Raw genomic sequence first — 14835 nt, 5'->3', positions numbered from 1 at the left:
TACGGTATGTCATTGACTGCAACATGGTTGTTCAGTGGGGCATGGCTGTTTAACGTACCTGTGTGGTGAGTCTCACTAGCAGAGAAAGCCTGCAGGGTGTGTGCAGGTCACTCCAGGGTCCCATATTCTAACACATTGAAGACACTCTCAGCATTAGGATTTTAAAACCCTAGATTCAGTGTGCAGTCCCCAGCAGTTTAAGTTTCCAAGACTTGGAGTAGCATCACCCTGTGGGAATGTACCCTATCCAATTGTACTGAGCATGACCCCTAGCGTGTGCCTCCTAGGTGCCCCATCCCCATGGTGATTCTGGCCCATGCTGTAATGTAGTGCTTAGAAGATCAAACTCAGATTACTCGGTTGGTCTGGGCTATGACTGGCCTGTGGTCTAGGATTGCTGGGGAGAATACTCCTCCTTCAGAGTACTCCCTTAATTCAGATGTTTGGAGCTGTGAGGCTTGTGTCCTCTTTAGGATAGCCAGCATCCCTGGTGGATATCCTGCTGCTGTCACTTGGCTCTTGATGACAGTAACACAGGCTGTCTTCCAACCATGACTGGTGGGACTTGTTTTCTTTGTAGCTGGCAAAGTCCTGCAGTTGGGGACTGTCTTAGTCACTGTTTTATTGCTGTGAAGAAACACAGTGACTCTAATGAAAGAAAGCATCAATCAGGGGCCGGCTTACAGTTTCAAGGTTTAGTCCATTATCATTATGGCGGGGAGCATGGCAGCAGGCTGCATTGGAGTAATAACTGAGAACTACATTCTGATCCTTAAGCAGAGAGACAGGACAGACAGAGACAGACGGCCTCTGGGCTAGTCATAGACTTTTGAAACCTCAAAGACCGTCCTAGGGACGCACTCCCTCCCACGAGGCCGCAGCTCCTCATCCTTTTAATCCTTTCAAATAACGCCGCTCTTGGTGCTGAGCACTCAGTTGTATAAGCCTATGGGGGCCGTGCTTATTCAAACCACCTAGGGCTAATTTTCAAAGGTGGTAGCGTAAGTGTCACCCTGAGCACTGAAGCAGATGAGGGTGTATTTGTCTTACATAACATCTGTCTCTCTGTTTTGCAGGTTTTTAAGTCAACCCTCCTTAGCATGGTCCTCTCAGCCCCAAAGTGGTAGAGACCACATCTACTGGAGCAGAGGACAGCAGGAGGGCAGTGGCTCCCTGTGTCCCAGGGATCAGGAAGAAGTGGAGGTCAGAAGAATGGCTCAGGCTCACAGTCTGCCCATTCATGTGAGAGAGAGTCCATGGGAAGTTGCCAGAAGGACAGAGCATGTGATGAAGAATGCCCTTTGGGAAGCAGAGCTGAGAATGCCGACTCCTGCTAAGTGGCAGGACATGACCTTGGAAAGCTGGAAGCAGCCAAGGAAGTTAGGGAGGCAAGCGTCTGATGGTGATGGACAGAAAAGATCCCAGGAAAGGTTCGAGGATCTGTACCAGTTTGTCCATGGAGAGCACATGCTGACATCTCAGAACAGAAAGAAATCCCAGTCACTGCCCCGAGCTCTTTCCCCCAAGAGCCTGAATTTCACAGAAATTCCTGTTCCACTACATGATGGTCACATAACAGGTGTCCCAAAAGTGCCACCATACCCTCCCAGCTGCCCACCGCCTTTGGAACCCACAAGGAACCTTGAGAAGACTAGTTCCTCAGGCCCTTTTCCCAGGCCTAAGTTTGGGAAACCCCTTAAGACTCCATGCCATGGCTCACAACCACAGCCCAGGGGAGAAGGTGGGTTTCAGGACCACCAGCACAGGGACCCACGTGGCTGCCATCCAACAAGGAGTAAGGATCCTGGCCATGAGTTGGGTATGCTGGATACTGGCTTGGAGCCCCCTGTGTATGTGCCTCCACCTTCATACAGGTCACCCCCGCAGCACATTCCAAACCCCTACCTTGAAGATCCCATTCCCAGGCATGTGAGCAGCAGCCAGAGCCAGCAGCAGCAACTACCTGAGAAACCTGAGGCCGACTGTCTGCTTCCTTCTGGCTCCCTTGCAGCTAGGGATCTCTACAATGCAATGCCTGGCTCTCCTCCTCCAGGTCCTCCTCCACATCCTTATCCCATTGCCACCCATGGGGATTCTATTCAGTACATTCCTTTTGATGACCCACGGATCCGACATATCAAACTAGCTCAGCCCCCAGAGTTCTATGAAGAGGCAAGGCTCGAGGACACATCCTACAACTCTGGTTTCATTGCTACCCAGGAACCAGCTCTTGGGAAAAGACAGTACAATGATGCCCTTTCAGCACCACGGGGCCCAATACTCCCACCAGTCAATGAGCGGGGGTCTGCCTTCGCCCATTCCAGTCCCCAGTGGCTGCAGGGCCAGCTCCCCATGGCCAGTGAACCTGGAGGCTTCCCTGGCCAAACAGAGCATCATGGCATGCGAGGATTAACAGCTGATGTGAGAGACAGCAAGGTAGAAAGCCACGCCTCTTCTCCACAGCCACAGAGTGAGGGAACCTGCAGAACCCACACGAAGCTCAGAAAGTTTGAAACTGGGATTCAGAGCAGGAAAAGTTCAAAGAAAAGTAACGCAACCATATTTTGTTTGGTTTCTGTCCCAGTTAAATCTGAGTCACTTGTGCCAGATACGGATACAAACAACAATGACTTAAAGCTGGGAGCTGATAAGAACCATGGGCTGTATCAGGGTCCAGCCCTGGAGGAGCAGAGTCTGCTGAGTATGTCTTCCACTGACCTGGAGCTGCAAGCCCTCATGGGAAGCATGGCCTGGAGAAGAACATCCCCAAGGCAAGTTCTGGGGGAGTCAGAAGATGGCCAAACTGATGACCCCAGAACCCTCCACCTCATCAAACCCAGAGAACTCCGGGCTTCCGGCTCATGGCCAGGACACCAGTACAGAGATCAGCAGACCCAAACCAGTTTCCCCGAAGACTCCAAAAGCTCACAGCTCCTCCCTGCCACAAAGCCAGGAGAGGCCAGCAATGCAGCACTGACCCCAACATGCCCAGATGACACTGCCTCTGAAGTACACCTGCATGCGGCCTTAGCATCCAGTGACCCCAGTCAGAAGCCCAGTGTACCTCACCTCCGCGGGCAAATGTCCCTCAGCCCATCTCGAAATAGTGCTTTCTCAAGGACTTCCTCAACCATAAACCAGACGTCTATGCCCAAAGGGGCTTCTGGCCAGCTCCCTAGTGCCAACCCTGTACCCAAGCCAGAGGTGGTGAAGGGGGAGTCCACAGTAGGCCAATGCAATAGCACACAACTCTTTGGTCAGTTTCTCTTGAAACCAGTAAGCCGGCGGCCCTGGGATCTGATAAGTCAGTTAGAAAGCTTTAACAAGGAGCTTCAGGAAGAGGAAGAAAGCCATGGTGTTAGCAGTGGGGGCGATAGTGAAGACAGTGAGGCAGAACAGCCAGAGGACTGTGCTGACTCCAGTGCCAAGACCAGGGGCCACCAGGAAACTAGAAGAGAACAGCGGCCTGCAGAGCTGGCACTGGGGGAAGCAGGGCCCCCAGGAGGAAGACTTGGTGAGTCACAGAGTCGGAGTAAGGAACCCAAACCTGGCCACCCGTGTGCCCGTTCACAGGCTCTGGGGCCATCACAGGAGGAAGACAGCAGAGGCGTTCCAGTCCAGTGGGGACATGGAAACCTGTCTGCAGAGCAGAAAAGCCAGGAGGCTTTGAATGGGATGTGTGAGCGAGACATTAGCCCAAGGCCTGTGAGCAGGATTGCGCCGGTTGACACACAAGCAGCCTCTTTGTTCTGTCTGGCAGAACCGAGAGGAAGTCAAGAACTCACCAAAGTCAACGATGCTTTAGGGTCTGTGGAGCTGGGCAGAGAGACTCCCATAAGGGTGGATAATGGTGGGGACACCGAGGTCCTACCCTGTGTCCTGCCGCCCCTTGCTGACAGATGTCGAGGACTCTCAACACCGAACTTTCCATCTTTAGAGCTCACACTGGGACAAGAACAGCGTGCCTATAAATCAGAGTGTCAGGGTCTAGACAACACCGTGGAAGTCCTTCCAAGTGAGTCTCTGCAGGAAAGGGCAGAGAGGATCCTGGGCATTGAGGTAGCCGTGGAGTCCCTTCTGCCAGGTGCCAGGAGAACAGAACAGAGCCAGCTCCCCAAGCCTGGTACAAGTGCCTGCAGCCCAAGATCATCCAGAGAGGACTCACAGCCCAGCTCGGCATCCCCAGAGGACCCCACAGTGGCCACTGATGCTTTCTATGGCAGGAGGAAGTGTGGCTGGACTGAGAGTCCTCTTTTTGTAGGAGAAAGGGCCCCCCAGGCTGCTGTGTGCTCAGATGTGGATGGGTTCCCTACAAGCCAGGCCACCAGTCCTGAGCCTGAGAAAAAGAAAGAGGCGAAACCACCCTTCAAGTCCACTCTGTTCCATTTCATGGAAAAGTCCACAAATGTGGTGGGCCCTGAAAAGAGGCTCAGAAACTCTTCCAACGTAATCGAGAGCTCACAAGGAAAACTGGTGTCACTCCCTAAGAGGGCAGACTCAGCTCGCTTGGTCAGAATGAGGGAGGTAAACTCCTTGTCTCAGATGAGGTGTCTGAGCTCCAAGAGTGCAGACTCCATGGAGGAGCCGGACCCCTTAAAGGTCATCAAGAGTTCAGCCTGGCCGTCAGAAGGCCTTACTTCCCCGAGTGGTAAAGATCAGGCCTGGCAAGCAGAGTACCTGCCCTCTGTCTCTCAAAACGAAAACGGACACCCTGAAGTGATAAGGGAGAAAATGTCAGACCAGGACTTGTGGTGTGCAGGTAAGGAGTTGAGCTGGAGGGCAGAGGTTTGGTGTTAGTTTGGAGTCATGTGATCATAGAAGCATGGCGAGTTGGTGAGTACTCACCTGAGTGCTGGCAACAGTTTGATAGAATGATCCTTCACGCAGGCGTGACACACACTTGCCATCTCAGTACTTAGGAATCTGACACAGGAAGAACTTGAAGGCCAGCCAGGGCTACATAGCAAGATATCGTCAATTAAAATTTTTAAGAAGAGGGTCTGGCAAGGTTGCCAGCAGGTGACTGAGCCCCATCTCTGAGACCTGGGTAAAGGTCACAGGAGAGAATCCTGTCTACGGAGTTGTGGATAATTATTCACGAGAATAATGAATACATTTAAAAAGTAAACTCGTTTTCAAAAAAGTACCTAGCTTCCTCAATTAAGAATCAAGATCTTGCCACGTATTTTGAATGATTACGTCATTGGAATTGGTGAGGGAAGCAGCTACATAGAATTATTCTTATAAAGAGCTTCCCAGGCCTCTGAATGTGCTCCAGGCATGGGACGTGAGAATGTGTCGCAGACACGCGCTTCCGCCGGCCTGGGCAGCTCAGTGCCTCATGTTGGAGACAGAACATTTCTCATCGCGTTCTCTTCCAGAATAATAGACGTCCATCCAAATGGCCCCGATGACTGTTCTTTACTAACTTTCTTGTTTTTATTTTTGCTTTTTTGAGATGAGGTTTCTACATGTGTTCCAGGCTAGTCTCAGACTTACGGAGATCCATCTTCCTCTGCCTTCTGAGTGCTGGGATTAAAGGTGGGAGCCACCACACCCAGGCTTTTTTCTCTTTTAAGATTTTTTTTCATACAATGTATTCTGATTCGTTTCCCCTCCCCCAACTCCTTCCAGATCCTTCCAACTTCCCAACTCATCCACATTCATTTATTTCTTATTTTATGAGTGTGGGTGTTTTCTCTGCATGCATGCTTTGTGTAGTACATCCATTCAGTACCTACAGAGGCCAGAGGAGGGCGTCCGCACCTCCTGGAACTAAAGTGGCAGACAGCTGTATAGGGATAAAATACACAGAAAATCTGAAATATCTTAATAATTTTACATTTAAAGGTTACATGTTGAAGTGGTAGTATTCTGGGCATGTTAAGTGAATATATTTTGGATATATTTGGTGAAATAAAGTATATTATTAAAGATAATTTGTTTTATTGTACTTACCAGAAATTTTAAACTAACATTATATGACTCAGACTAGTTTTGTTGGACCTAGCCTGCCTATGAAGTAAAGAACTTACTGTTCTAGAGCAGCGGTTCTCGGCCTTCCTAATGCTTCAGCTTTCTAATACTTCTCTATGTTGTGGTGATCCCCAACCACAAGATTATTTCATTGCTAATTTATAGCTCTTAATTTTGCTATGGTTATGAATCATAACTAAATATCAGGTATGCAGGGTGGTCTTAGGCAACCCCTGTGAAAGGGGTCATTCAACCCCCAAAGGGGTTGTGACAGACCCAGTGTTCTAGAGAGTTCTTTACATGGCTCCTGGATTTGGGTCCTCAGCTTCAATTTTGGGTCTTGGGATTGAGGGCCATTATGTGGTGGTGTCTCCAGCATATCTGGCACTGAGGAGACCAGTTCAATTCCAGTTGCCTGTGTGGTCTGAGGTTGTTTGGAGTGTGGCATTCTCCTCCATTATCCACCCTCCACTGTATCCTCAGCACGCAAGAAGCAGCATTCCTTGAGCTCCGAGCTGTAACTGTCTTCTTGTGTGGTCACATGGGCTGTTGCTAGGGGCAGTGTCAAGAGGTGTTAAGTCATGGGAGCTCTACGTCCTTTAGCCAGGTGGGCCAGAGCAGTCAGTCCATCAGTGAGCAGGCTCAGTGGCACGTCTGAGTGCCAGCCCTGTCCCTCCTGTGCTGCACAGTGCTCCCAACACAATCTTAGTTTTCACCATCACTGTGCCTCGTATCCAGGTGTGGCCAGCCAGCTGCAGTGACACATGGTAAAACCTGAGGCTGCAGGAGATGGGACAGACACCCATCATAGGATGTCACTTCCCAGGTGCATTTCAGAGGGTTGTTTTCTATAAAATCATACCAATCCTGCAGACTTTAAAAAAAATCATCTTCCAGGCTATGGTAAGCCTTGCTGTTACTTTTTCTGTCCTCACTGAGGTTTTGACAGTAAGTGGGTAAGATGCTACTCTCTTTAGGATGCACATAGTGCTTGAGTGACCATGTATTGTATGCTAAGTATGATAATCACACTAATCAACATGTCCATCAGCTCCTAGTCCCTTGGCACAGTTTAAGTGCACGAGCTCTGTTAACTATGTCCCCTGTAATGTGCTACCTCAAGGCAGGAGTTCACCTTACAGTTGCAACTTTGTACTCTTTCCACTGTCTCCTCTCTGCCCTACACCCAGCTCCTAGAAACTACCATCCTATACTCTTTTACTACAGGGGTAACCTAAAAGCAAACCCACATGTGACATCCCAGTGCTGTGCTCTCTTAGCTTAGCTGTGTCACTGTGAATGACAAGAGTGCTCCTTTTTGATGCTGATTCGTTGTGCAGACATTTGTTTGCAGAAAGAACGTTTCTTCCCTCACTCTCTGTTGGCAGACGCTTGGGTGGTTCTACCTCCTGACATAACCAGTGCAGCGCACATGGATGTCCAGACACCTGGGAGTGAGGTTGCTGGATTTTATAATAGTTCTATTTCTGTTTATATTTTTTGAGAGATCTCTACATTTTAAAGGCTATCTTGTACTCTTACAGATTTTAGGACTGGTAAGGCAGGGAACTCTGATGACAGAGGCGAGCCTCAGTCTCCAGGGCGCCAAGGGTCAGACTGTCCAGGTCAACAGCATACATTTCCCATCCCAGTGGCAGTTTGGGATTCTTGTCCCTTTCTATGGTGCTCCATTCAAGAAATTCAGGTCATCTGGGCTCAGTTTGAGCAGCCGGTTCTGATCCTGCCTGTTGGCTGGTGGCAGCTGGAGACAGAAAAACTGTTCTTGTTAGCCATGTATTTGACAGTTCAGTTCCCCAAGCCTCAGAGGGAGGGATTTGTTCATAAAAATGCTGTCATTCAGATTGAGGGGAGATATAGGAATGCAAAGTACTGAGTTTAAAACTCCACAGCCCTAAAGCCAGTTACAGCAGCGTGCCTGTGATCTCAGCACTGAGGCAGCCAAGACTGTGGATTTGTGATGATCATTGGCCAACCAGATCAGACAAATCCATGACCTCCAGCTTCAGCAGGAGACCTTACCTCAGAAACTATGGCGGTCACACAAGGACAAACTTAAGAACAACGTGAAAGCAGTTGAGGAAGATGGCCAGTATCCCCCATCAGTCTCTGTCCTCACCTCACACACAAGTGTGCACTACACTCTCACACACACAAAGAAAACAACAAAAAGAATTAGCATTAGGCCAGGCCATTGCTGCTAGTGAAGAGTCTGCAAGTTTATTATTATTTATGCTGTACTTTGAGTGTCAGGAGGGTCTATCAATATACTGAATCGCTTAGCTTTATCAGTCTGTATTTGGTAATGATGGTGCCTGTTCCTTGAAAACATTCCAGCTGTCATTTCTTACTCCTTAGTGAAATAAGTTGGCAGAAGTGTCTGAAAATCAGTTTTCTATACATGTGAGTTTTGTTCTCGACTTTGCTTGTAGCCTGAAGATTAAACATAAACTATGGGAGATGAATGACCCCTGACCTTTCGTCTTTCTTATTTGCAGATTCCTATGATCCTAGCCGAGTAGAGAGGGTGTGACGGCTGCCCGTGGAGCTCCCAGCACCTCGGCTAGCAGAGCGTTCTCTGGTTGAGCCACCTGTCTTGCTCATGCTGAAGCTGGAAACTGGGGTTTGCAGTGTCCGACTCATCCTTCGACAGCCATCCCTACGATTGTTACGGAGATAAAGTGGTGGTCTGTGGGCACCGTCTGTCTCTATAGCATGGATATGTAATTCATATATTTAGAACAAAGTATTTACACCAGTTCCCTTCTGGGGCATAAGGCCAACCTGGCAAATAGCTTTGTATAAATCTGGTGTTAGGTGAAAAATCAAACACGGAAGCAGTGGGTGATTCTGATTGTACCCTGATCTCATCCATTCCCTGCCACATCTCCCCAGCCCTCGCTCACATTTAGGAGCGTGGCCCAGGAGTTTGGCCTCGAACAGTGTAAGAGGAATGTGAATTAGTACATACGACCCGTTTTTATTCCTGAATCTTAGTAACGTGTGAGCTAACTGCCGTGAAACTCACAATGGCTCCTCGGTGTTCAGAAGGGTCACACTCGCTGTCACTCCCCCTCGAGGTGATGCCTTGGCATCGGGGCAGACGTGCTGCGCTCTGCTTTGCACTCAGTCTCCATAGGTTTACCTTCTGTGTGAATGTTTAGAATTCTCTCTATGAAAAATGATGGCTGGTTTAAAATAGACCATGGTAACAAAGTAACTTTATTGCTTTTTATAAAATTGCTATTTTTCTATGATGTATAAACAGTTCTTAGGTGGCAGATTTTTAAGGAAGTGCTATTTTATTTAAGAGTCTATCCCTGTGTGTGTGAGGGACCCAAGAGGGCCCACCCTGGCTCTAAAGCCTTTATCCCGGCTCCAACTTCAGCTCTGCTCCTTTTCACAGTGTCATCGAAAACCAATCACATGTTCATTAATTCTCATAAAGATGTTTGCACAGGCAGAGCTGCAAGATTACATTAGAAGATACCATTCTCAAAATCAGCCCACAACTTCATGGTCACCTTGCAGCCGTGCCCACTAGACTTGCCAAACCCCATCCTTTCATCTTTGTATTCCTGTGGGGAATTTGCCCTAAGAAGAGACTGTTCTCCTGCCTACCTACCGCCTTGCTCCTTTAAAGAAACATATATTTTTGTCTAGAATGACCTGATTAATTAATCTTGCATATTCTGAAAAGTGCTTGGGAACCGTACACAGGTGGCATACTGTGTGAGCATACACCATGACAGACGTATAAAGAGGCCTATGGTTCCACTCTTGCATTTGCCTGCATAGTTCGTGAATTTTGTGCCATTTCACCCTTCTGCCTGAGGAAGGTATTCTTGTTAGCTGACATTTTCCAAAGCCTTTGTCCCCTTTCTTCCCCTCTTACCTATCTCCCTGTCCTCCCCACCACCACCCCATCCTTGCCTCTCTATCTCTATTAGTTTTTTGGGACATTTAGTTAACCTGTTTTCGGGCATGCCAAGTTTCTGCAGTGTGAGCCCATGGCTGGTCAGTCCTCTGGTCCTAAGCTCAAACAGGACTTTGACAGTCTCTTATGTACACCATATCATTTTATTACCTAAGAACCTCACATGCACTGACTGGACAACACAAAGCAGAGTCCAAGTAGCCTCGGCACACCTTCCCAGATGCACACATCTGCAGTCTTCCTGACACACCATCCGAGACGCACACATCTGCAGTCTTGGTTTGCACCTATTTCTCATGGTCGCCCTTGTCCAGAGCTTGGCTCTCATGGGAAGGGGTGTGGCCTGTAGATCTCCCTGGGGCAGCGGGTAAGCAGGCTGGTGGTCTGCAATGGTGGTTGAATCATCTGCTAGGGGCAAGTGAAGGCTAAGTTATACTGGACTCTGTGGGGCTGCACTTCCCTCCTTAAAAGAAAAAAGTGAAAGCAGCCGTTTGCATGTGTACACATGTGTACACATGTGAAGACCTCAGTGCATACCTGTGTACCCGTGTACATGCTGTAATGACCTCTGTCAAGTAACCTGATACCATCTAAAGACTGTGAGAGAGAGAAGGATCCTGAAGGAAAACTGTCGTGCCTTACGTATCTCAGTCTGAAACAAGCTGTGTTTCCGTATTGTCTTGTTTGAAATTGCTTTATACTTTCCTGCAGCTGGTCAGTCACGTAATGAACATTATAATTTAACCCTAGTTTTTCCCATATTCAAGCCCATGAGCAAATGTTTGGGAAAGAAGTGGTAATGTTAAACTTAGAAACTTGAAATTTTGACCTGTAACTTTTTATACTTCTAGGTAATGTATATCCGACCAAAAACCATTTTGCCAAGGTCTTAAGGTCAATACTAACCAACATTCTGTATGTAAATTTCGTGTGTGCCCTAACCACCATTCCATATGTTAATTTCATGTGTGCCCGTGGCTTTTTGGTAGAAAAAGATTTCCACATTCTGTATTTGTAATTATTTTTCTCATTACATATGTTGGTTTGGTATTCAATAATTTGGAGTTTGTAAAATTTAAAGTTCTAATTTCAACCATTTGAACTAAAAAGTACAGGAGGAATTATGCCTGTGGTTGTTTTGGAACATACAGACATGATGGGGAAGTGGTTTCTTTGGCTTCTTTAGGGGAAATTGCCTGAAGGACTGTAAACGAGGTATCTTACTTATTCTTACAAATACTTACAGTTGTGTTTCTGTAAGCCCCAGGAACCCTCTAAAGATGCAACCAGCCCCTACAAGGGACCACCAGAAGTATTTCCATAATTATAAACACTTATTTCCTTTATTAATAAAGACCCTGAATGTGCATCACCTCTCTGGTATTGTGTCTCCCTTTCTGGGACAGTGGATTTAGGGTCTCAGAGTTGAAACTCACAGAAGGATCAATAGCAGCAAAGGCATTTATCACACTCTGGATCCCACTGGCCACTGGGACTTGATTGCTCATTTGAAATGATTAGGTAATACACCATTGTCATCCCAATGGCTCCTCCAGAGTGACGAGGGAAGCAAAGCTCTTGTGAACAGTTGTTAGCGTGGGATCGGCTGAAGTCTGAGGGTGAGTAGTGTTGAAGCTGTTGTAGTTGCTGATTCATCTTCGTCCTACTTTGCTTTAGTCTGCGTGTTCTGGACACCTGTGTGTGGGAAGACAGTTTGGCTGAGTACAGGCTGTAAGAGACACATTCCAAATGGCCTTTGACAAGCCTGAATAGTGGGAGGTCCTTGTCCCAGAATGTGGACTGGTACACTTTGTGACCCTTAATTAGAAGAGGGAAACAATCAAATACCACCATAGAAGGACTGGTCCCTAAACTGTATGTTTTGTTAAAAAGAATAATGGTGGCCTCAAGACCATAAATTCAGACCACAGCCCCTTGAAAAGGTCCCTGTGGTCTGACCGCCTGCTCACTAGAACAGTCCTGACTTCAGCAACATTGTGGGAGGCAGCTGAGGCTCCTGCCTGTTGGTGGCCTTGACCTTGAGAGCCTCTGTCTCAAGTGGAATTATTAATGTAACAGAGGCCAGGAAGGGGATATTGTGGTTGCAGACAGCCCAGTCTACAGTCTTTTCTGCAAGCCTTCTCCCAGGTCAGGGGGCCCTCCTGCAGCTGCAGCATCTCCCATGTCTACATTCCAGCACCCACACTTCACGTCAGAGCCCACGAGTGTGACACTTGAGCAAGAGGGAGACCAAGGCAAGTTCAAGGTGTGAAGCAGGACTCGGTGATGACAACCAGATGTCAGAGTCAGGGAAAACTATGACCTCTATCCAGATGTAAAAAATCAGAGGAGCCCTGATTCTCGAGGTCAGCTGCCTCTCCAGCCTCAACTGAGGCCTGTCAGGCAAACATGCCCCAAATCATAAAATTTGATAGGAATAAAGCCCTGGAACTCACAGGAACTTCCTGTCTGCTCATCTTTTGCCCAGCTGCCTTAGCACTTAAAGCAAATGGTAAGCATTCTGGACACTGCCCCGTGGTCCCCTCTGGCTAGAGCCATCAGGAGACTGTTGGGTAATATGAGGTTTAGACAGACAAGGAGTAATCACACAGATGGAGGCAGAGTACAGCAAAGTATCAGCTGGAATGGCAGGATGGAGACGTCCACATCCGAGGAATCACGCCTCTCCTCACAGTGTAGCTCCCTTTACTGTCTCAGACTGGTTAACCTGCTCTTAACTGGTTTTGCAACCTGTCAGTTTACCATCTAACTGGTGCAGAAACTGCCTGGGTGCCAGCTGCGTGGTTCAGGGTGTAGATACCACAGGGACAGATGGCACAGCACACTCACTTTCTACCAGAGCTCAGTGGGGTTGAAGGGCCTACATGTGGCTTCCTCCACAGAGACTCAGATGCAGTGACCTAGCGTCCATTCCAAGCCACTCTCAGACTTCACAGGGTGCTCAGCTCCTGCTAGGAGAGATGTGTGGGACATAGAAGCAGGCCTTGCCTGAGTGGGTAGCATGGAGAATGTAGCCAAGTTTGGGTGTTCTGGAGAAAGTTCCTTTAGGGCAGCCTGCAGGCTTTAAATTGGGGCCCTGAGTATATTGTTTTGTTCTGTCTTGTTTTTTCAGGCACTCTGCCAGCCCAGCATGACTGTTCTGGAAGCAGATGGAGACTCCATTTCCCATGGACCGACAAACCAAGCTGCTGTTCCTGAATTCAAACAACCACTAGGGCCAACAAGACGGCTCTGTGGGCAAACGTGCTTGCTGATGAGCCCCATGACCTAATTCAATTTCTGGACCAGCAGGGTGGAAGGAAAGAACATACTCCTGAAAATTATCCTCTGGCTTCTACACATGTGTTGCTTTGGGATAACACACACACACACACACACACACACACACACACACACACACACACACCCCATATAAATGAATGTAATGGGCCAGAGAGATGATAAGAGATAAAAGTTCTTGTCTCCAAATCTCATGACCTGAGTCTGATCCCTGGGAGACTCCCACAATTTGTCTTCTGGCCTGCACAAGCATGCACACATGCATGCATGTGTACACACACACACACACGCACACACACACACACACACGAAAATGTAATAACAATTATAAAAATAAATATATCCTCCCCTTCCAGCTGGAACTTCTGTCTATCCCATTGGCATTTCCAGGCTCCTTTCCTCTCTGCCTTGATGCTGTGTGCATGTGTGTGTATGTGGCTTGAATGTTTGAGGCCTTGGAGGCCATTCAAAATTTCTGTTCACAGTAAGATGTCAGTTTCAAAGTAAGGACTTTCTCCTCATTTGGTTGACAATTTCATTCACAGATTAAGGTACAAAATCAAAAGTTTCTTCACCAAAGCAACACTGAAACAAAACACAACTCCCAGGGACTGGAAACCCCACCCTAGGTCTGGCTCTGTGGAAGTCAGAGGACAGTTTGCAGGTCTTGAACTTGACCACCCATCTAGGAATGGGAGAAGGGGATTGAACTCCTGAAGGTTCTTTCCAGCTCTGAGATCGGGTGACTTGTTTTGGGCAAGCCTAGACTTGATAGGGATCCCTGGCCTGCCAGAGGGGCCAAGAATAAGACAGTTGGAAATTTCAGGTCTAAACTGGGTTTCCCCCTCCCCCAGGACTGGAACTCTGCTGTTGTTCCCTCAGCTAGGGGTGTCCTTTCCCTATTTCCTTCCTGCACTGTTACTGCACCCTCTCAGACCCCCCATGAGACTGATTCTACCCACGGTTTCTCTTCAACTAGGATGGTGTGGGGATTCTTTACAAGCCTGGCTGCAGTGGTGGCCTCTAGAGAGTTTCTCCTGGATGTGGAGTGTGAGGTCCTTATATACTTTTAGCAGCAGAGATGCTTCCATTGAACCTGCTAAATGAGGCTTGCTTTGATCCCATATGTGGCCTCTTCTTGGTGTTCATCCAGTAGTCTATAGGCTGTAAATGATGTTGATGGGCTCTGGGGGCAGCTATCTATGAGAAACAGTGTTGCTCCCTGGGTCCAGTAGCCCTGCTTTGGTTTCAGTGGGAGAGCCCAGGCACTCCATTTGCTGTTTCTTCTCCCACTGTGCGTTCTGTTCTTCCTATAGCTTTGGCTGCTAGCAATTCTCCACAGTTCAGCCCTACTGGAACAGTCTGAGCTTAAGATAGCAGGTTCAGTTCTGAAGAGAGAGCTCCTCTGCCATTATCTACCTAACACTTTGGTTGAGGTACTTAAAATCAAACACTCAATGTGAAGACAAGGGGAAGATGAGGAAACAAACTATCCATTCCTTACTGTGTGCCATGTATATCATCATTCTAATGGGACACCAAGAGGACTCAGGCACAGCAAGCAGCAGAGCAAGGACCCAAGCCTGCATCTATAGCCATGTTCT

At 48.0% G+C, this 14835-nt stretch overlaps 1 protein-coding gene across 8 annotated transcripts in view; it reads left to right on the top strand.

Annotated features, from left to right (window-relative positions):
- Window positions 1-11303, top strand: part of Jcad (junctional cadherin 5 associated) — a 41580-nt gene extending 30277 nt beyond the window's left edge. For all 8 annotated transcript variants that reach the window (XM_039096446.2, NM_001427709.1, XM_039096447.2 and 5 more), the window contains 2 exons: window positions 1077-4759; window positions 8493-11303. In XM_039096446.2, the coding sequence (XP_038952374.1) occupies window positions 1077-4759; window positions 8493-8527 (3718 nt within the window). In that variant the 3' untranslated portion in view covers window positions 8528-11303. The remainder of the gene's footprint in view (window positions 1-1076; window positions 4760-8492) is intronic.
- Window positions 11304-14835: the final 3532 nt, after the last annotated feature.

The sequence above is a fragment of the Rattus norvegicus genome, chromosome 17 (genome assembly GCF_036323735.1).
Source record: "Rattus norvegicus strain BN/NHsdMcwi chromosome 17, GRCr8, whole genome shotgun sequence".
In the NCBI taxonomy this organism is placed as follows: Eukaryota; Metazoa; Chordata; class Mammalia; order Rodentia; family Muridae; genus Rattus; species Rattus norvegicus.
Note: the sequence above shows the minus strand (reverse complement) of the source record. Positions and strands in the feature narration are given on the sequence as shown.